Source organism: Bubalus bubalis, chromosome X (genome assembly GCF_019923935.1).
Source record: "Bubalus bubalis isolate 160015118507 breed Murrah chromosome X, NDDB_SH_1, whole genome shotgun sequence".
Lineage (NCBI taxonomy): Eukaryota > Metazoa > Chordata > Mammalia > Artiodactyla > Bovidae > Bubalus > Bubalus bubalis.
The window spans coordinates 18,249,891-18,270,365 of record NC_059181.1 but is presented as its reverse complement, the minus strand read 5'-3'; the positions used below and the strand labels follow the sequence as shown (position 1 = coordinate 18,270,365).

The window sequence follows — 20,475 nt, the reverse complement described above, 5'->3', positions numbered from 1 at the left end:
TCAGTAGTTGCGACACTCGGGCTCAGAAGTTGTGGTGCGTGGGCTTAGTTGCTCCACAGCATGTGGAGTCTTGCTGGATCGGGGGTTGAACCCATGTCTCCTGCGTTGGCAGGCAGATTCTTAAACACTGGGCCACAGGAGAGTTCCCTGGTGGGATTTAAGTTCCTGATTGATCTTCCTCTATTGATACCACATCCAGTTGTTAGTGTCCCCAAATTGGTAGCTAATTGCTTTATTGTTTTAGCCAGTAACCTGAGACCTAAATGTTCCACAGTCTAATATCATTAACATTGAACTTCTTTGCAGATGTGGTTTTTTAAGGCTGTTCTTTAAAGTCTACTCTGACCACAGGAAGGCTTCCATAACTCTCTGTTCCCCTGTTCCTTTTTGTTAAACTTCTAGCTGGTCTACCTTTCACCCATTGCTCTCATGGAGCTACCAGCCTCCTCTTCATTTCTTGCTACAAAAGTCTTCGTAGTCTTTGACAGCTTCCATGGGTTTGAACTTCCCCATGCTATGTTCCACATAAAACCAGTCCCCTTGGGGAGAGCTGCAGAGCTCTGTGTTTTTACCTTATGCCTTGACCCTAGGCAGAGCTCTGCAGCACTGCTCCAGAGCAGGACAAGGGGATAGCAGCCTGCCTCTTTTAGAATGATACCCTGCTGTGAGTGGGCTGCTGGCCAGAGCTAGCAGCCCCTGACCTTCTCAGCTTGCCTCTCCTAACATGGAACCTCCATCCGATGTGAGCTGGGACATAGATGATCAGGGCCCAGTATTCTTGGCCTGATTGACCTAAGATGCCATACGAGTGGGAAGTGGGTGAGGGGATGGAGCCCTGGTTCTCTTAACCACACTTACCTGGAATAGGGCTTTTACAACACAGGACGCTGGTGAATGAGGATGCTGGTGGCCTAGCCTTCCTAGGGAGAAGCTGTCATCTTAGACTTGAGATTGGGGGTGGCAGGGGGCCACATCTTCTTGGCTGTACCCATCCAGAGTAGAACTGTCACTCTGGGCTGGAGGGTAGGAGAAGAGCAGCTTATAGCTCACATGCTACAGCCTCACTGTCCTTATCAAGATTTAATTGTTTTTTGAATAAAGATCTCTTGTCCATTTGCTGTTTGCTCTTAAGACATTTTATACAGACTTGAAATGGTTTTTTTAGAAAAATATTTCTTACCAGTTATGGTTGATTTTCTGGGAAGGGAATCTGAGGAGCTCCACATATTTGTCTAGCCCTAACTTTTTGAAAATAACAAACTCCATTCCTTCAGGGATTTTTATTTTTTACCTTCTAGACTTCACTGATTCACACAGCTCTTTTATCCTTCTTAGTCTAAACTAGGAAATCTTTTTACCATAAACTCAACCAACTTTAGGTAAAAGAACAAGCAGATTAATGTATAAATGAATGCATAATGGCATTTAATTTAATTAACTTTGGCACCATGACTTTCTTGATATAGATGATGGAGAAATGTGTCTCTAACCTACCAAAAGCTTACTTTGTTAGGCACTTTGAATCGATCTTTGAGAATTTGCAGATATTACCAGAGGGGGAAGGGTCTTTGTTCCTCTGGTGCAGGCTTTGCTCAGTGATTGCTAGGAAGTAACCATGAGTCTTCCTCCTGTTCCCCATTTATCACCAACATACCCATAATGTTGCCACCTCTCTTTATAACACACCAGCATTTGCAGTGAGAGGTGTTTAACTCCAGTATCTAGTGTCCACAGGGACAGTCTCCAGCTGCTATTTTGCAGCAGGGTAAGTACTTTCATAAAATCTGTTATCAGGAATCATGAAACATCAGGCAGGTTAGTGTTAGACAAGGGTTGGCCCACCATTTGTTTTAGTATGACCTGTGAGCTTACAATGGCTTTTACACTTTTTAGCGATTGAGAAAAAAAATCAGAAGATGAAGAATATTTTGTTGTTGTTGTTTAGTCACTAAGTCGTGTCCAACTGTTTGCAACCTTGTGGACTGGAGCCTGCCAGGCTGCTCTGTCCGTGGGATTTCTCAGGCAAGAATACTGAAGTGTGTTGCCTTTTCCTTCTCCAGGTAGTCCTCCCAACCCAGGGATTGAACCAGTGTCTCCTGCATTGGCAGGCAGATTCTTTACCACTGAGCCACTGGGGAAGCCCAAAGCATATTCTAGGACATGTGAAAATATGAAATTCAGATTTTTGCCCATAAATAGTTTCACTGGGCACAGCCATGCTCATGTGTCTGTGTCTTGTCTGTGGCCGCTTTCATGATTTAACAGCAGAGTTGAGTACTTGGAGAGTAGAGATTATATGGCCCACAAGACCAAAAACATTTACCATCTGGCCTTTTACAGAAAAAGTGTGCTGATGCAGTCTCAAGTATGATTGAGTGGAGCAGCGCTAATCATTTTTCCTTAACAAAGTATTTTAGGGCCTACAGACATCTCATCAGGGATATAGATGCCCTAGGAGGTGCAAAAGAGGGAGAGAATTTCAAGACAATTATTTGTATTTTGAATTTAGATAGAAAGAAGAATACCACCTGTCCTTGTGTAAGCAAATCTTATTCAAAAGGAAAACTAAAATGTCTATCACATATATGTTTGAAACTAGTTCCCCAATGTGGAGTTTTCCCAAGACCTCTGTTTGATCTGAAATTGTAGCATTCCGACAGTTGTCTCTGGGGTGAATGAATTTCTTTTTAATTTAGAAGAAGTTGTATTGCTCATTTGACCTCTCATTCTTGGTGAAAGTGTGCTTCCCAAGGTTATGTGTTATGCCAAATTATCCCATCACTTCATGGCAAATAGATGGGTGCCGGGGTCCAGCCCCAGCTGATCCAGGGTATTCGAAGGAGAGACGGCGTAGGCGAGGGTCAGGAAACAACTGCTTAATTACACTTTAATTAAGGATACAAAGAGTAATAGAATAAGGATAGCTCAGTGAGGAAATTCAGTGGAGAAAAGCGGCTGAAATAAGGATAGCTCAGTAGGAAAATTCAGTGGAGAAAAGAGGCTGAATAAAATTCCAAAGCAGGGAATTAACGTCACCTACGAAGGCCGCAGGCGTCCTCCCGTTCTCCCGAAGGAGAGGAGACACTAAGGCCTCCCCGGTCGGATCTTAGAAGCCCAGGCAAAATTAGTAGGCTTGACGAGCTTCCCCGCCTCAGAGGAAAGATTCAGCCAGAAGGTGAAAGAAAGAACGACATGGGGAGACCAAATTTCGGTGAACAAAAAAAGGGGCGTACTTTATTTTCCAAAATAGTTTTATACCTTAAGTTGTGCATAAAGGATAATGGGGGAAGGGGTGGAGTCATGCAAGGACAGCAGTTCCTGGTTCTAATTGAAGCCAGGCTTTCAAACTTATCATATGCAAAAGTTCAGGTGATTTACATCATCTTCTGGCCCGGAGGCCTGTTAACATTTTAAGAAACTTATTTTTCTCTAAAGGTGATTATTCCGAAGTCAGGCAGCAGCCTCCAAAAAAGCATTGGACAAAGCTGCATTTTACATTTCTATACACCCATTATATCAATCAATACACTGCCAAGGATACAGTAGGTAAGGAGTATGGAGACTTAGCAGCAAACATTGGCTCAACAAGTGAAAAAAACCCTTCACCAATACAATTTCTAATCAATCTTTTAACTACTCAAAGGAATCTGTGTTTAGGCAGTTTAGAACATCTCCTGCCTCTCACAGTTGGGAGGCTCTGAACAATCACCTGTGGCCGGAAAAACCTATTCAGGCAGGCTAGAGGATTTCCAAAGGAGTTTGTAGGTTGAAACACTGTCACACCCAGGAATTATTAACTGGAGCTGTAAGCTAACTCTCTTTTCAGAGAGAGGTAGTGGGGGACAGCCCCCCGTAAAGTCAGAGGTGTAGGTGAAAGCACAAAGCAGAAAGTAGGCAGACTCTGGTTTTGGGGGTAGATGCTCGAGAATTTCCAGGGGGACTCCTGAGGCTCGATCCCGCCTTTGCATATGCCTAGCCTCCTTCCTCATGACCTTTGCCATGGGCGGAGTGCCTCACGCTGGCCCCCGGCAGTGATAGAATTCTAGTTGAGCTATTCCAGATCCTCACTCAATATGCAATATGCTGGCTCCCGGCAGATGGGGAAACAGTGACAGACTTTTTCTGGGGGGGCTCCAAAATCACTGCAGATGGTGACTGCAACCATGAAATTAAAAGACACTTACTCCTTGTAAGAAAAGTTATGACCAATCTAGACAGCATATTAAAAAGCAGAGACATTAATTTGCCAACAAAGGTCCATCTAGTCAAGGCTATGGTTTTTCCAGTAGTCATGCATGGATGTGAGAGTTGGACTATAAAGAAAGCTGAGTGCCGAAGAATTGATGAACTGTGGTGTTGGAGAAGACTCTTGAGAGTCCCTTGGACAGCAAGGAGATCCAACCAGTCCATCCTAAAGGAAATCAGTCCTGAATATTCATTGGAAGGACTGATGCTGAAGCTGAAACTCCAGTGCTTTGGCCACCTGATGCAAAGAACCGACTCCTTGGAAAAGAACCTGATGCTGGGAAAGATCGAAGGCAGGAGGAGAAGGGGACGACAGAGGATGAGATGGTTGGATGGCATCACCGACACAATGGACATGGGTTTGGGTGGACTCTGGGATTTGGTGATGGACAGGGAGGCCTGGGTGCTGCGGTTCATGGAGTCGCAGAGTCAGTCATGACTGAGCAACTGAACTGATGCCAAATTTCCTAGATAACTCCTTTAGTTTAACAAGTTAGGGGGGAAAGTCAGATGTATTACTGCTGGCATCAAATTCTTTAAAACTTAGTGAAGATATAGGAATTAACAAGTCAGAAATTTTAACATAGTGGCTTTTTGTAACAGTACAGACAAAAGATAGACTGTGATAGTAGAATGTCGTTTAAGAGCATATTGTAGTCCTCCAGATATGCTAAAAACTGAACATGGGCTTGAAAAAGTGAAAAGTGAAAGTCTCAGTCGTATCCGACTCTTTGCAACCCCATGGACTGTATAGTCCTTGGAATTCTCCAGGCCAGAATACTGGAGTGGGTAGCCTTTCCTTCCTGAAGGGGACCCTCCCAACCCAGGGATCGAACCCAGGTCTCCTGCATTGCAGGTGGATTCTTTACCGGCTGAGCCGCAAGGGAAGCCCAAGAATACTGGAGTGGGTAGACTTGCCCTTCTCCAGGGGATCTACCCAACCCAGGGATCAAAACTAGATCACCCACATTGCAGGTGAACTCTTTACCAGCTGAGCCACAAGGGAAGCCCAAGAATACTGGAGTGGGTAGCCTATCTCTTCTCCAGGGGACCTTCCCGACCCAGGAATCTAACTGGGGTCTCGTGCATTGCAGGCAGACTCTTTACCAACTGAGCTCTCAGGGAGCCCGAGCATGGGCTGAATGCTATTTAAAGGTAGTGTTTCTTTTTCTATTTCATGTTCAGTGCTCCCATTTCATTTAGTTTATGTTTTCTAACTTCTTTGTGTCTTTTCTGTTTTTCTTTCTCAAGCCTGTATCAAGCACAGTAGAAAAACTTTTGTATATGTATATATATGTGTGTGTATATATAGTATGTATGATATATATATATTTTAGAAATGTTATGAATTTTTTCCTAGCTAAATAATTTATGACATTTTAATTCCATTTGTTTGACTTAGTATAAATAGAATGGTAGGTTTCTAATTAATATTCACTCAAAACTTTGATATAGTTCCATATATTTTGGCATCTGATATTACTGCTAAAAGACTAGGAAGTTTATTATCTTAGTGATCTTTTTTACAAAAATTTGAAGCTCAAAACTTCTAATCCAGTTCTGAGAATATCAAGAAATACTATGTTGTCTAAAAAAAACCCCAGAAAACATGTGATAACAGTATTATTAAGTAAAGTACAATTTTACAAATTTCACAAGATTTTATGCTAGTGTCCATTATTTATTTTCATACCTTATTCAAGATTCTGCTTTGTATTTAGTTGCATTGAGCAGTTTCAGCTGCGTGCAACAAATTCTGGTAAATTCTCTTTTCATTTTTATTCTGTTACAAATATTTTCTAATTTTCCTTGTTAGGGCTTCTTAGTTACACCCATCATTTAAAAGTGGACATTTAATTTCCAAATACATAGGGGTTTTAAATCTTTGATATTAATTTTTCATTTTTTTTAAATTTTATTTTATTTTTAAACTTTACATAATTGTATTAGTTTTGCCAAATATCAAAATGAATCTGCCACAGGTATACATGTGTTCCCCACCCTGAACCCTCCTCCCTCCTCCCTCCCCATACCATCCCTCTGGGTCGTCCCAGTGCACTAGCCCCAAGCATCCAGTATCGTGCATCGAACCTGGACTGGCAACTCATTTCATACATGATATTTTACATGTTTCAATGCCATTCTCCCAAATCTTCCCACCCTCTCCCTCTCCCACAGAGTCAATAAGACTGTTCTATACATCAGTGTCTCTTTTGCTGTCTAGTACACAGGGTTATTGTTACCATCTTTCTAAATTCCATATATATGCGTTAGTATAGTGTATTGGTGTTTTTCTTTCTGGCTTACTTCACTCTGTATAATAGGCTCCAGTTTCATCCACCTCATTAGAACTGATTCAAATGTATTCTTTTAATGGCTGAGTAATACTCCATTGTGTATATGTACCATAGCTTTCTTATCCATTCATCTGCTGATGGACATCTAGGTTGCTTCCATGTCCTGGCTATTATAAACGGTGCTGCGATGAACATTGGGGTACACGTGTCTCTTTCCCTTCTGGTTTCCTCAGTGTGTATGCCCAGCAGTGGGATTGCTGGATCATAAGGCAGTTCTATTTCCATTTTTTTAAGGAATCTCCACACTGTTCTCCATAGTGGCTGTACTAGTTTGCATTCCCACCAACAGTATAAGAGGGTTCCCTTTTCTCCACACCCTCTCCAGCATTTATTGCTTGTAGACTTTTGGATCGCAGCCATTCTGACTGGTGTGAGATGGTACCTCATAGTGGTTTTGATTTGCATTTCTCTGATAATGAGTGATGTTGAGCATCTTTTCATGTGTTTGTTAGCCATCTGTATGTCTTCTTTGGAGAAATGTCTATTTAGTTCTTTGGCCCATTTTTTGATTGGGTCATTTATTTTTCTGGAGTTGAGCTGTAGGAGTTGCTTGTATATTCTCGAGATTAGTTGTTTGTCAGTTGCTTCATTTGCTATTATCTTCTCCCATTCTGAAGGCTGTCTTTTCACCTTGCTAATAGTTTCCTTTGATGTGCAGAAGCTTTTAAGGTTAATTAGGTCCCATTTGTTTATTTTTGCTTTTATTTCCAATATTCTGGGAGGTGGGTCATAGAGGATCCTGCTGTGATGTATGTCAGAGAGTGTTTTGCCTATGTTCTCCTCTAGGAGTTTTATAGTTTCTGGTCTTACGTTTAGATCTTTAATCCATTTTGAGTTTATTTTTGTGTATGGTGTTAGAAAGTGTTCTAGTTTCATTCTTTTACAAGTGGTTGACCAGATTTCCCAGCACCACTTGTTAAAGAGATTGTCTTTAATCCATTGTATATTCTTGCCTCCTTTGTCGAAGATAAGGTGTCCATATGTGCATGGATTTATCTCTGGGCTTTCTATTTTGTTCCATTGATCTATATTTCTGTCTTTGTGCCAGTACCATACTGTCTTGATAACTGTGGCTTTGTAGTAGAGCCTGAGGTCAGGTAGGTTGACTCCTCCAGTTCCATTCTTCTTTTTCAAGATCGCTTTGGCTATTCGAGGTTTTTTGTATTTCCATACAAATTGTGAAATTATTTGTTCTAACTCTGTGAAGAATACCGTTGGTAGCTTGATAGGGATTGCATTGAATCTATAAATTGCTTTGGGTAGTATACTCATTTTCACTATATTGATTCTTCCAATCCATGAACATGGTATATTTCTCCATCTGTTAGTGTCCTCTTTGATTTCTTTCACCAGTGTTTTATAGTTTTCTATATATAGGTCTTTAGTTTCTTTAGGTAGATATATTCCTAAGTATTTTATTCTTTCCGTTGCAATGGTGAATGGAATTGTTTCCTTAATTTCTCTTTCTGTTTTCTCATTATTAGTGTATAGGAATGCAAGGGATTTCTGTGTGTTGATTTTATATCCTGCAACTTTACTATAGTCATTGATGAGTTCTAGTAATTTTCTGGTGGAGTCTTTAGGGTTTTCTATGTAGAGGATCATGTCATCTGCAAATAGTGCGAGTTTTACTTCTTCTTTTCCAATTTGGATTCCTTTTATTTCTTTTTCTGCTCTGATTGCTGTGGCCAAAACTTCCAAAACTATGTTGAATAGTAATGGTGAAAGTGGGCACCCTTGTCTTGTTCCTGACTTTAGAGGAAATGCTTTCAGTTTTTCACCATTGAGGATAATGTTTGCTGTGGGTTTGTCATATATAGCTTTGATTATGTTGAGGTATGTTCCTTCTATTCCTGCTTTCTGGAGAGTTTTGATCATAAATGGATGTTGAATTTTGTCAAAGGCTTTCTCTGCATCTATTGAGATAATCATATGGTTTTTATTTTTCAATTTGTTAATGTGGTGTATTACATTGATTGATTTGCGGATATTGAAGAATCCTTGCATCCCTGGGATAAAGCCCACTTGGTCATGGTGTATGATCTTTTTAATGTGTTGTTGGATTCTGATTGCTAGAATTTTGTTAAGGATTTTTGCATCTGTGTTCATCAGTGATATTGGCCTGTAGTTTTCTTTTTTTGTGGGATCTTTGTCAGGTTTTGGTATTAGGGTGATGGTGGCCTCATAGAATGAGTTTGGAAGTTTACCTTCCTCTGCAATTTTCTGGAAGAGTTTGAGCAGGATAGGTGTTAGCTCCTCTCTAAATTTTTGGTAGAATTCAGCTGTGAAGCCGTCTGGACCTGGGCTTTTGTTTGCTGGAAGATTTTTGTTTACAGTTTCAATTTCCATGCTTGTGATGGGTCTGTTAAGATTTTCTATTTCTTCCTGGTCCAGTTTTGGAAAGTTGTACTTTTCTAAGAATTTGTCCATTTCTTCCATGTTGTCCATCTTATTGGCATATAATTGTTGATAGTAGTCTCTTATGATCCTTTGTATTTCTGTGTTGTCTGTTGTGATCTCTCCATTTTCATTTCTAATTTTATTGATTTGATTTTTCTCCCTTTGTTTCTTGATGAGTCTGGCTAATGGTTTGTCAATTTTATTTATCCTTTCAAAGAACCAGCTTTTGGCTTTGTTGATTTTTGCTATGGTCTCTTTTGTTTCTTTTGCATTTATTTCTGCTCTAATTTTTAAGATTTCTTTCCTTCTACTAACCCTAGGGTTCTTCATTTCTTCCTTTTCTAGTTGCTTTAGGTGTAGAGTTAGGTTATTTATTTGACTTTTTTCTTGTTTCTTGAGGTGTGCCTGTATTGCTATGAACTTTCCCCTTAGGACTGCTTTTACCATGTCCCAGAGGTTTTGGGTTGTTGTGTTTTCATTTTCATTCGTTTCTATGCAAATTTTGATTTCTTTTTTGATTTCTTCTGTGATTTGTTGGTTATTCAGCAGCGTGTTGTTCAGCCTCCATATGTTGGATTTTTTAATAGTTTTTCTCCTGTAATTGAGATCTAATCTTACTGCATTGTGGTCAGAAACGATGCTTGGAATGATTTCTATTTTTTTGAATTTACCAAGGCTAGCTTTATGGCCCAGGATGTGATCTATCCTGGAGAAGGTTCCATGTGCACTTGAGAAAAAGGTGAAATTCATTGTTTTGGGATGAAATGTCCTATAGATATCAATTAGGTCTAACTGGTCTATTGTATCGTTTAAAGTTTGTGTTTCCTTGTTAATTTTCTGTTTAGTTGATCTATCCATAGGTGTGAGTGGCGTATTAAAGTCTCCCACTATTATTGTGTTATTGTTCATTTCTCCTTTCATACTTGTTAGCATTTGTCTTACATACTGCAGTGCTCCCATGTTGGGTGCATATATATTTATAATTGTTATATCTTCTTCTTGGATTGATCCTTTGATCATTATGTAGTGACCTTCTTTGTCTCTTCACAGCCTTTGTTTTAAAGTCTATTTTATCTGATATGAGTATTGCTACTCCTGCTTTCTTTTGGTCCCTATTTGCATGGAAAATCTTTTTCCAGCCCTTCACTTTCAGTCTGTATGTGTCCCCTGTTTTGAGGTGGGTCTCTTGTAGACAACATATGTAGGGGTCTTGTTTTTGTATCCATTCAGCCAGTCTTTGTCTTTTGGTTGGGGCATTCAACCCGTTTACGTTTAAGGTAATTACTGATAAGTATGATCCTGTTGCCATTTACTTTATTGTTTTGGGTTTGAATTTATACACCGTTTTTGTGTTTCCTGTCTAGAGAATATCCTTAAGTATTTGTTGGAGAGTTGGTTTGGTGGTGCAGAATTCTCTCAGCTTTTGCTTGTCTGAAAAGCTTTTGATTTCTCCTTTATACTTGAATGAGATCCTTGCTGGGTACAATAATCTGGGCTGTAGGTTATTTTCTTTCATCATTTTAAGTATGTCTTGCCATTCCCTCCTGGCTTGAAGAGTTTCTATTGAAAGATCAGCTGTTATCCTTATGGGAATTCCCTTGTGTGTTATTTGTTGTTTTTTCCCTTGCTGCTTTTAATATTTGTTCTTTGTGTTTGCTCTTCATTAATTTGATTAATATGTGTCTTGGGGTGTTTCGCCTTGGGTTTATCCTGTTTGGGACTCTCTGGGTTTCTTGGACTTGGGTGATTATTTCCTTCCCCATTTTAGGGAAGTTTTCAACTATTATCTCCTCAAGTATTTTCTCATGGTCTTTCTTTTTGTCTTCTTCTTCTGGAACCCCTATGATTACTGGCTAGCCCACTCTCTCCACTATTGATTCCACCTCATCTCATTTGGGTCACCTCTAACTCCCTCCTCCCTCTTCTCTTCTCCATGTAACGCTGTGAACCTCTCTGAGTGACCCTCACAGTAGAGAAACTTTTCATCTTTAACGTAGATGTTTTATCAATGGTGCTGTATAGAAGGAGAAGTTTTGAAACTACTGTAAAAATAAGACCGATAACTGGAAGCAGGAGGCTTCAGTCCAAACCCTGACTCCAGGGAACTCCTGACTCCAAGGAACATTAATTGACAGGAGCTCATCAAACGCCTCCATACTGACACTGAAACCAAGCACCACACAAGGGCCAACACGATCCAGGGCAAGACATACCAAGCAAATTCTCCAGCAACAAAGGAACACAGCCCTGAGCTTCAAGATACAGGCTGCCCAAAGTCACCCCAAAACCATAGACATCTCATAACTCATTACTGGACACTTCATTGCACTCCAGAGAGAAGAAATACAGCTCCACCCACCAGAACACCGACACAAGCTTCCCTAACTGGGAAACCTTGACAGGCCACCTGTACAAACCCACACACAGCGAGGAAACGCCACAATAAAGAGAACTCCACAAACTGCCAGAATACAGAAAGGACACCCCAGACTCAGCAATTTAAACAAAGGACACCCCAGACTCAGCAATTTAAACAAGATGAAGAGACAGAGGAATACCCAGCAGATAAAGGAACAGGATAAATGCCCACCAAACCAAACAAAAGAGGAAGAGATAGGGAATCTACCTGATAAAGAATTCCGAATAATGATAGTGAAATTGATCCAAAATCTTGAAATTAAAATGGAATCACAGATAAATAGCCTGGAGACAAGGATTGAGAAGATGCAAGAAAGGTTTAACAAGGACCTAGAAGAAATAAAAAAGAGTCAATATATAATGAATAATTCAATAAATGAAATTAAAAACACTCTGGAGGCAACAAATAGTAGAATAACAGAGGCAGAAGATAGGATTAGTGAATTAGAAGATAGAATGGTAGAAATAAATGAATCAGAGAGGATAAAAGAAAAACGAATTAAAAGAAATGAGGACAATCTCAGAGACCTCCAGGACAATATTAATTTTTCATTTTAATATTTCTCATTTAAATGCTTCCTCCTCTGTAATCACCCTCTGTGTTTTTTCAGTCTTCTAAGTTTACTGAGGCTTTCAATGGCTAAGTCAAAGATCTCTCGGTAAATGTCACAGTGGACTTGAAAATACGTGGGTTATTTTCAAATATCTTTTGATACTGATTTCTTTTTTGCTTGTATACTTTTTTTTAATTTAATTTTATTTTTAAACTTTACATAATTGTATTAGTTTTGCCAAATATCAAAATGAATCCGCCACAGGTATACATGTGTTCCCCATCCTGAACCCTCCTCCCTCCTCCCTCCCCATACCATCCCTTGGGTCGTCCCAGTGCACCAGCCCCAAGCATCCAGTATCGTGCATCGAACCTGGACTGGCAACTCGTTTCATACATGATATTTTACATGTTTCAATGCCATTCTCCCAAATCTTCCCACCCTCTCCCTCTCCCACAGAGTCCATAAGACTTTTCTATACATCATTGTCTCTTTTGCTGTCTCGTACACAGGGTTATTGTTACCATCTTTCTAAATTCCATATATATGCATTAGTATACTGTATTGGTGTTTTTCTTTCTGGCTTACTTTACTCTGATTTCTAACATAATTCCACAGTGATAAGAGAACCAACTCTGTATGATTTCAGTACCTTTAGACCATGAATTTTTTGCACCTGTTTTATGTCCCTGCATATGTTCCAGTGTCTCCTAGTTTATATATAGTCTATGGGAACTTGAATAGAATTTGTATCCTACTGTTGTGTGAAAATTGTATTAATCTTAATTATGTTGAATTGGTGCTTTCCTTCTACTTTTCTGTATCTTCATTCTATTAATACTTGAGAGTTTGATAAACTCCAACTAAAAATTTATCTATTTAGAATAATTGTAATATATAGTAGAACTATATGTAACTTTCTTGTATATTTTCCAAGTCTCCTGTAAATGTGTTATCATACTTTCATAATTTAAAAACTGAAAGAGTAAAAAAAAAAACTAAAGGTAGCATTTATGCTTTAAAAATGGTTACAATTTGACTATGAATCATGATTATTCCATAGAAAAAGCATAGTTTTACTTGAGTATTATTTGACAATGTAAAAATTTTTAAACAAAATATTTTCCCCAAAACATCTCTGGGACTAATTATATGTTAATATCTGCTTCCTGCAAAACAGTTTCTACTCAACAAAGTTTATAAATAATTCACCTGTGGTTAAATTATCAAATAATAAGGCTTTTCCTGCTGCTGCTGCTGCTAAGTTGCTTCAGTCGTGTCCTACTCTGTGCGACCCCATAGACGGCAGCCCAACAGGCTCCCCTGTCCCTGGGATTCCCCAGGCAAGAACACTGGAGTGGGTTGCCATTTCCTGCTCCAATGCGTGAAAGTGAAAAATGAAAGTGAAGTCGCTCAGTCGTGTCCGACTCTTAGCGACCCCATGGACTGCAGCCTACCAGGCTCCTCCATCCATGGGATCCTCCAGGCAGGAGTACTGGAGTGGGATGCCATTGCCATGCCAAAAGAAAGTAAATTAAACCTTTACATTTTACTTCTTGGTTATCATTGGGCTGACGTTCCCTCTGATTTGGAGGATATGTAATGAAATATAATTTCTGGGAATTAAAAACCTAAAATCTCTGCCAGTGAAATTCAGAGATGTATACTGCTCAGTTCAGCATTGAAAACCAAATTTTTGTTGTATGCCCATGTGTTAGAGCTTGTGAAATGGAGTGGTTTCCTGTTTGCATCTGATAGATTCATAGTCATATTGTGCAAGTAGTTGTTCATTGTCAGGCATTTTCTCCTTTCCTGTCCCACCAAGGTTCCACCTGCCCAAATCCACAGCTGTGCTTCTGCATTGTTTATTTTGTGAAACATTTTTGTTTCTTTTTTCCAGGCATCCAGTGGAAATTATTATTTCATCCCATACATCATGACACCATGCGCTGATTATTTTTGCTGTGAGAGTGATGCCCAGCGGCGTGCCTCGGAGTACATGCAGCCCAACTGGGACACCCTCCTCGGTCCACTGTGTGTGCCTCTGGTGGACAGGTTTACTAGCCTTCTCAAGGACATCCATGTGACCTCATGGTAATTCCCATCAACTGTCCTCAACCTTGGGAGCTTGACCAAAATTTTCCTTTCGTGTCCATGGAGGTGATGTACCTTCAAGAGACCATAGTGCCCAGAGAGTGGGGAACTCCAACCAGTCATTTTAAAGTCATCCTGGAATCCAGGGTTTCACACTGGCTCACTGCATTGGGCTGTTGAGGTGTAGCTGAAAGAGAATGAAACTGGAGTTGAGGTCAGGGTTCAGTTTGTGTTTGGTTCCAGCTCCTTACGCAACCTTGACAAATAGCTTTTCTGTAGCTGTTTTCTCATCTAGAAAGGAACTTAAATCATTGATTTTCTTTAATGCACTTTCAACTCTGACATTCTGTGTTCTAAGATCATTTCTGAAGGTGAGTTCCTGCCCACCGCCAATCAGCTGTTGAGGTTGTTAATGTGTCAGCAAAGTTATTCCAAACATTAGCCCCTTTGCTATACAAGTCAGGGTATATTGAGTCAAGCTGAAGCCATCCTGACCACGGTGTGCCCTGGGACATGTTCTTGGTAGATTTATGTCAGAGAAGGTGTGGAGCAATAATTCAAGAGCTGACAGGTTTGGGTTTGAATCCTGGCTCAGGCCGTCCTTCACTGTGTAGCCTTGGAACAGTCAGCTCACCTCTTGGAGCCTCAGTGCTCAAGAAACCAGCCCTTGAAATATCCCTGTTTTGAAACTTGAAGGCAGAAAAATTATTCCACTTAAAGAAAGAATTCAGATTTCCTTTGCCTGTAGCCAGTTTAAAGGATTTACTCCTGAAAGTTAAGTCACAAGGAGAAGGATTTGTCTTTCCAAAACAAATGAAAATCCAAAGCGCTGGCAGAACTGACTTGAAGTATAAGGGCCACACGTCCCTCTGGCTTGCGCTGTGGTGCCCCAAACTGTGGAGCATTACTACTCTGGGGCTGGTGGGAGGTGCATGCTTTTTCACAGTCTGTTCTCCTTTTCTATCCTGTCACCTCTTTTCTGGACACACAGTTTCTGCTGCAGGTTGTAATGGGAAAAGAAGACTGGCAACTCAGGTATATGTGACCACATGCCAATCTAGAAAGTAAACGGGGCACCTTTTGCAGCACATCCCTCAAAAACTTCATTCGGACCCAGCTTGCTAACTATTTTCTTACTGCACAGTGAATATTCTAGTGAGGTTCAGGGAGAAAAGTCTCCCAGGATCATTTTTTCAGGTCTGACGAGGAAGTAGGCTAGCTTGAGTCTGCCAGATGAGCAAGGTGTCTGCAAGAAGTGGCCTCAGGTTTGTTTCTCATTCACTTTATGTATGTTTCAGTAGGAAGACAAGTCTTTCAATTTGGTTTAATTTCAAAGAACTTGAAATACCTGTTGGTTGATTCCACCCCTTGAACTCCCAGATACCTGGCAAGGGTTAGTGAGAGGGTAAATGATGCTAATGATTGAAAACATCTGTAACAGGGATGGCAGACAGATTTTCAGCTCAAATGCCAACTTGCATAGATTGATGAAGGCCACCCGGAGCCCTGTGCAGAAAAGGGATTTGGAGCCATTTCCAAGTTCACACTTATTAGCAGTATCTTTCCTGGTTACCAGAGGCAGAAATGGCTGCATGTTTATTACATACATGTTGTCTCCAAGCCATACTTAATTCAGTGTTTTGTTTATTTACTTACAGGTTACCATTCTTACTAGGTTTCTTAGTTTATTGAAACTATTTTTCAGAGTTCCCCTTGAAAACAAGACTAAAGTGTACATTTTTACTTGACAGAAGAAACTAATAACACTTTAATAGCTTTTGATGCCTTTATAGTCCAGCAAATGGACAGTGGCTATCAACCAACTTAATTATTCATTTGATTAATCATAGAATTTTAAACATTAGTAGAATCTACTAATTTGCTCATCATTGAGGTAACAAGCAAGAGACAAGGAGATAAAAATTAAAGCAATGCACTGATACTTTTATATCAGAGCACTTTCACTTTACTTAAGTGAAAGTAAATTAATTTCACTTAATTACTGAAATGTTGAGATTTATTATAAGCATTGGACCAGGAAGTGTACTGTAAACACTTTTTTGGACAGAGTTTTGTAACAATTAAAATCAACATTGGTTATTCTTTGGTATTGTTTCTCATTCTCTGAAGACTATTACTTGTTAAACTTGTTCTTTTTAAGAAACAACCTAATTTTACTGTCTACAGTTAAATCGTTTCAGCTATGTAATGGGTTGACAGTATTATAACTTGGTCATGCCAAGTCTCCATAGAAAAAAAATTGCTTGGAAAGTAGACAACATATTTAAATTCATCTATTTTAAACCAAGTACTGAATACTAGCATTGGTTCTTGGAGGGGCTATGGTGAGACATTCCAGTGTGAATTTAAACTGCTTTAAATGTTGTAATACATCCCTGTTATTATCTGGATGCCCACATAAAGGAAGTTCTGTGTCTTCCATTAGGAAAGCATTCTGGCTGTCAAAAATGACATAGAGAATAGGGGGTGAAAGGCAGAGGTGGTCTGCAGGCGTCCAGGCATGGCTTCTTGTATTGCTCCTGGACACTTCCAGATTTTGTTTCTCGACCAGTTGTAAAAAGCTTTGTGATTACTAGCTGGGGATACCTGAAAGATACATCTTAAAGACATTCATCTTACTATGTCTCATGGCTTTGGACTTTTGTTTGGCTTTGTGAAAAATCTCTTAATGGTGGGGGAAGTTACTCTTCAAGTGAAGTACTTTCTTGTCCTCTGTGTGTTTGAAAATACAGGAGGAGAGGGGATGGGGTGGGGTAGCTAGTGAGTCCTGTGCGTTATCCAAATACATCGGGGATCAACTTTGAAAATATTTTCAAGGTCATAATGAACTGATTTTCTTTGTAACTGTTGAGTGGTTAGGTTTTTGCAAAGTGACACTCACAAGTAGGATGTGCTCCCCGTTGGCTGATCCTGGGAGGCTCAGGTGTGGGCAAGGCCTAAGTCATGTCCATGAGAGCTAGGTTTGTTTGGGCTGCAGCACAGTCCTGGATGCTTGTAGACATGACTGGAGCTTTTCTTGTTTCCCTCACCAGTGCTTATTACAAAGAAACCTTGTTAAATGACATCCGGAGAGCCAGAGAGAAATACCAGGGTGATGAACTGGCCAAGGAGCTGGCTCGGATCAAACTCCGCATGGATAACACTGAGGTTCTGACCTCAGACATCATCATTAATTTACTGCTGTCCTATCGTGATATCCAGGTATGCCATATGCTTATCTGAAGCTAACACAGTTCTTCCCTGACATGGGGAATTCCTTGTATGAAGTACTCATACACTAGATGTATGGTTAGGTAGCTGTTTTATAGCCAAAATGGGAATGTGGCTGGGTCATAGGTCACTATCTTTTGTGGTAGAAACGTTGCAGAAGGTTTTGTCATGTCAGAAGGGTGCTCCAGCAAATTCTTAGATATGGTACCGCTTAGTAAAAGGAGTTCAGAATTTAACAATTTATATGCAGTTTGTGCTAGGCGTTGTTCCAAGCCCTTTGTAAGCCCTAATTCACTTAATCCTTTTCAGAAGCCTATGGGGTGCACAGTCTGATTATTCCCATTTTAAAAATGAGGAACATGAGGTACAGAGAAGCTAAATAACTTGCCTAAGGTCACACAGCAGTTGGCAAAAGTCAAGATTCAAACTGAGGCAAGCAACTCTGTTGTCCTTGCTCTTAATGCCTCTCCTCTTCTACTTCCTTTAGGCCTTTGTCACTTCCTTCTTTGTTTAGCTCTACCTGTTAGTGAAAGGGAGAGCAGGAGTAACAGAGGCATGTCCAGGAATCAGGGGCTGCAGGGCTTTATTCTAAGACAAGGGGCAGAGACTTCTGGAAAGTCCTGAAGACAGGATTTGTAGAATATGGTACCATGGAGGAAAGCAATAATTTCCCCCCTCCAAGTTTAATGCCGTGAAGCCATTTCCAAGATGTCTTGTCTTCCTTCCCTTTGGAGGAACACAGAGCAGTGTACATAACCAGTAGAATTCTATCAGTGCAAAGCCATATTGGAGGTTGTTGGCCACAGGTCTTTAGACGAGAGAGGCTTCCATTTATGACCTGAGCCAAGAACAAGAGTCAACCACTTAAGGAACTCATGCCCCTGGTGACAAACAGATGCATCTAATTGATTTTAATAGCAGATGCTATTAGAAATTATGCTGACTGAGTGATGCCCCATGGAACAAGAGAATGGGAAGGACCTTGTTTGAGGTCTTTCTTCCATTGAGCGGCTGGCTTCCTTCTGCCCGTGCTTTCACACATCTCTACTCTTTATAACCTTCCCTTGGTGGGACTCTTAGGCTCAAAGATGAGTCAGAAGCTTCTTGCAGTACTCTGCTTTCCCTTTCCTTGGGTAGCAGCATCAAAGTGTAATGCCACAAAACAGGCGTGAGATTTCGGTGGGAAGTCCTCGTCTGCTAACTGTGGCCAGCTGTCAGCAAGTTGGCCAGTAACAGTGATTCTGAGTTGGCTGAAAGGGTAACAGATGGCACTGCTCACAGGGGATACAGCCGAGACGAACACGGTAGCAGTTTTTCCCTGGGTAATTATGCAGTTTAGAGCCGTGGTTCTCAAGCGGAGGACATGTGGCAGTGTCTGGAGATATTTTGGGTTGTCACAACTTGGGGTGGGGGGGTAGAGTGCTACTGGCACCTAGTGGGTCAAGGTCACAGGTGCTGCTTAATATCCCACGATACACAGGACAGCCCCCACCATAAAGAATGATCCAGCTTCCAAATGTCACTAGTGCCAAGGCTGAGAAACTGATTTAAATGAATTGGAATGTTTCTGACAAAATAGGAAGCCTTGGGATATTTCCTCCCTTTATGTGGCAAATGACTGTAAGATTTCTTATATATTTACATCCAGTTCATTTTAACCCACAGCCCTGCCAATGGTGATAACTCTCCTATGCTCAAAATGTGGTACCTTTTCCTAGCTGCTTGGCTCATTCGTTTATCATCTTTGAATCTAACTTCCTTTCCTTGGTCCTTTTGTGACCTCGGAGAGCAGGGATTCTTCCTCTGTCTTCTCTCATCCATCTTGTTGTTGTTTTTAATCTCATTGCTCTTCTTTTAAGGACTTTAACTTCACTGAATACTGCCTGTAGGGAAGGGCCTATATTTAAATACTGAGGTGGTCTCATGTTTATAACTGTTTAAGAAACCCTGCAAAGAGCTGCGTTTCCTCTCTCACCTTGGGACCTCTTGCCAACAGGACTATGATGCAATGGTGAAGCTGGTAGAAACACTGGAGATGCTGCCTACGTGTGATTTGGCTGACCAGCATAACATTAAATTCCACTATGCGTTTGCACTGAATAGGTAAGAGTGATAATGTATGGATAGAGTTTTGAAGCAGGCCAGCTGTTAAATTCTGCTTCCTTTTTTTCTTCTGTTTTAAAATTGTAATATTATTGCTTTACAATGTTGCTAGTTTTCCACTGTACAACTAAGTTTATCAGCTATATGTATGCGTGTATCCCCTCCCTCTTGAGGCTCCCTCCCACCCCCTAACCTACCCTTCCGGGTCATCACAGAGCACCAGGCTGAGCTCCCTGTGTTGCACAGCAGCTTCTCATTAGCTATTTTACACGTGGTAGTGTGTATATGTCATTGTTATTCTCTCAGTTTGTCCCGCCCTCCCCTTCCCCCACTGTATTCACATGTCCCTTCTCTACGTCTGTATCTCTGTTTCTGCCCTTCAAATAGATTCATCTGTACCATTTTTCTAGATTCCACAAATATGTATTAATATATGATACTTGTTTTTCTCTTTCTGACTTACTTTACTCTGTATGACAGATTCTAGGTCCATCAACATCACTGCAAATGACCCAATTTCATTCCTTTTTAGGGCCAAGTAGTATTTCATCATATATATATTGTCTCACATCTTCGTTATCTATTCCTCTGTTGATGCACATCTAGGTTGCTTCCGTATCCTGGCTATTGTAAATAGTGCTGCCTTGAACTCTGGGGTACATCTGTCTTTTTGAATTATGGTTTTCTAAAGGTGTACAACCAGTAGTGGGATTGCTGGGTCATATCATTCCTTTACTTTGAGTTTTTTAAGGAACCTCCATACTGTTCTGCATTGTGGCTGTACCAGCTTACACTCCCACCAACAGTGTAGGAGGGTCTCCTTTTCTCCATACCCTCTCCAGCATTTATTGTTTGTAGACTTTTTGATGATGGCCATTCTGACCAGTGTGAGGTGATACTTCATTGTAGTTTTATTTGCATTTCTGTAATAATGAGTGATGTTGAGCATCTTATATTCTGTTTCCTTCTTTCATTCAACCCTCATTGAGTATGAGCCAGATCATGGCTGAATGCCAAAGTTAAGAAAATGGACATGACATGATCTTAACCTTTAGGGACTTTGTCTTTGGAGC

The 20,475-nt window shown here is 40.4% G+C and overlaps 1 protein-coding gene across 3 annotated transcripts in view; it reads left to right on the top strand.

Annotated features, from left to right (window-relative positions):
- MAP3K15 (mitogen-activated protein kinase kinase kinase 15) overlaps positions 1–20,475 on the top strand; it is a 161,936-nt gene that overhangs the window by 55,263 nt on the left and 86,198 nt on the right. For all 3 annotated transcript variants that reach the window (XM_025276771.3, XM_025276772.3, XM_044937537.1), the window contains exons 4-6: positions 13,875–14,068; positions 17,122–17,290; positions 19,296–19,402. In XM_025276771.3, coding sequence (XP_025132556.2) covers positions 13,875–14,068; positions 17,122–17,290; positions 19,296–19,402 — 470 coding nt within the window. The remainder of the gene's footprint in view (positions 1–13,874; positions 14,069–17,121; positions 17,291–19,295; positions 19,403–20,475) is intronic.